This window comes from Tachysurus fulvidraco, chromosome 3, assembly GCF_022655615.1.
Source record: "Tachysurus fulvidraco isolate hzauxx_2018 chromosome 3, HZAU_PFXX_2.0, whole genome shotgun sequence".
NCBI lineage: Eukaryota > Metazoa > Chordata > Actinopteri > Siluriformes > Bagridae > Tachysurus > Tachysurus fulvidraco.
The window spans coordinates 3,853,187-3,855,686 of record NC_062520.1 but is presented as its reverse complement, the minus strand read 5'-3'; the positions used below and the strand labels follow the sequence as shown (position 1 = coordinate 3,855,686).

General features: G+C 41.6%; 1 protein-coding gene across 4 annotated transcripts in view; it reads left to right on the top strand.

Moving 5' to 3' along the window:
• actr3b (actin related protein 3B) overlaps window positions 1-2,500 on the top strand; it is a 27,875-nt gene that overhangs the window by 2,728 nt on the left and 22,647 nt on the right. For all 4 annotated transcript variants that reach the window (XM_047810677.1, XM_047810676.1, XM_047810674.1 and 1 more), the window contains one exon: window positions 2,043-2,098. In XM_047810677.1, the coding sequence (XP_047666633.1) occupies window positions 2,043-2,098 (56 nt within the window). The remainder of the gene's footprint in view (window positions 1-2,042; window positions 2,099-2,500) is intronic.

Here is a 2,500-nt window from a genome sequence, read left to right as displayed (position 1 = left end):
TTCGCTGGGAGGTAAAGTGTCTCACCGCTCCACAGACAGCATCCTGACATCCCAGTTCACTAAACACTCTGTGACCATGAACCCTCCAGATTTGCTCCTTTACCTAAGAAAAGCTATTCATATAAAAACTGCACTAAACAAATGTGTTTTTAGCCTGGACTTAAACACTGAGACTGTGTCTGAGTCCTGAACACTAATACTGTTCCATAAGTGTGGGGCTCTGTAAGAGAAAACTCTGCCCCCTGCTGGAGCCTTTAGTACTCTAGGTACCAACAAATAGCCTGCACGTTCTGATCGATGTACGCAGGACAGATCATAAAAAAAACAAAAGATCACCCAGGTACTGTGGAGCCATTAAGTGCTTTATAGGTCATTAATAGTATTTAATAATCAATGAAAAACTTGACTGATAGCCAATGCAATGAGGATAAGATAGAAGTGATGTGTTCAGGTGTTCATCTGGTTCTAGTTAGGACACTAGCTACTGTGTTCTGGACTAACTGGAGCTTGTTTGTGCTCCTACTGGAACATCCAGACAGTAAAGCATTACAATAATCTAACCTAGAGGTTACAAAGGCATGAACTAGTGTTTCTGTGTCATGTAATGACATCATATTTCTTATCTTAGCAATATTACTGAGATGAACGAAGGCTACCCTTGTGGTATTATCTACATGAGCTTCAAATGAGAGACCGGTATCAATAATCACACCGAGGACTTTTACTGCTGCACATGATGTAATAAAAAACCATCCAGAGTTACTCTGTAATCAGAAAGCTTACTTCTGGCTGCCTGTGGACCTGCTACAAGAACGTCTGTGTGTCAGAGACAAGCAGGAGGAAGTCAGTAAGCGTCTACTGTCTGATGTCCTTCACACGTTCTTCAGTCTTAATAAGATGGTGTCTCTCTTCTGACTTAACTGTGTGTCATCAAGCTAATGCCAAGTTTATGAATAATTGCTCCAAGAGGAAGCACATATAAGGAAAAAAATAGTGGGCCTAAAACAGAACCTTGTGGAACAAATATCAGGCGTCGCTAATCATGTTGAGTTTTGATTCCTGGACCTTGTTTATGAAACTCATGGTGTGATCAGGTGTGAATCCTTTACTTTAAGGCTCCTTTACTCACTATTACAAGATGTTATTGTGTTGTTGTTGTTGTTGTTGTTGTTGTTGTTGTTGTTGTTATTAGGGGTCAAGCCCCGAAGGGGCGAAGACACCTATTGTTATTGTCGGTTTTCTTATTCCTCTTCTTCCATTGAAGTCAATGGCAGCCCATAGAACCGTACATAGGAAAGTTATGTAATTTGGCACACATGTAGAGGCCAGTCTTTTAAGTTACTATAGCAACTTTGGTGTGTCTAGCTCAAACCCTCTAGCGCCACCAACAGTCCAAATTCCAATTATGTTAATGTTCATAACTGCTGACTCGTAAGGCCTAGAGATACAATTCTTGCAGATTTTGGATCCTTTGCTCGTGCCGATTCGAATGCACCATATGACGTCATTTCTGTCATGAACACCTTTCTGCCATTTTGAATTTTCCGTAATACCTACTTTTTCGAACTCCTCCTAGACCGTTTGTCCGATTTGCATGTCCTTTGGTATCTAGCATCTAGAGACACCCGAGACAAAAAGTTAACAAAAGCTTTTTGATAGACCAATGCCTTCTCGTATACCGTGGCAACATACATGGTGGTGAGCACGCCAAAACAGACGTGAGGCCGTATCTTCGCAAAACTTATGCGTGTCGACACGAAACTTGGTATATGTCATTATAGTCATGACCTGAGGGTGCATGCAACGTTTCGTGACAGCGCCACCTATTGGCCACGAGATTTTAAAAACAATGACGTATCGCTACGAAACTTGGTATGGTTCTTCAGCGACATGTTCTGAGCGCATCTGATCGGCTTGACCCCGGAATTGCTGCTTGCAGCTATATTTATTATTATTATTATTATTATTATTATTATTATTATTATTATTATTATTGTTAGTAGTAGTAGCAATAGCATTATTATTAACGCCCTGTGTTTCAGATACACAAAGATCGGCTATGCCGGAAACACCGAGCCACAGTTCATCATGCCATCCTGTAAGTGCTGTAAGATCTTCAAACCTTCACACTCATGTTCCTCTTCAGATTTGTACCGTTAACCGGGTGATAGCCTGTCAGATATTTGGGTGGGGTTTATGATTAAACGATGCCGCGGGGAAGCGCTAACTAAAGCAGTCTTACACTAGAAGGTGGCTGTGTCGCTGAGACTGGCCTCGTGATCTCTGTGCTCTTGGGGATTTTGGGCTGAATGAGATAAGGCTGTGGGGGTGTAATGATATACTGCAGTCACGATTCGATTCAACTCACGATACGTGATTCACGATTCGATTCCCAGGAAACTGTTTGACACGTGAATGGAATAGAGCTGAATGGAAGAGGGATGTGTGTACTGTAAGGTTACTGTATGTTGTTGTCTGATGTTTTATCTCACTCACATAC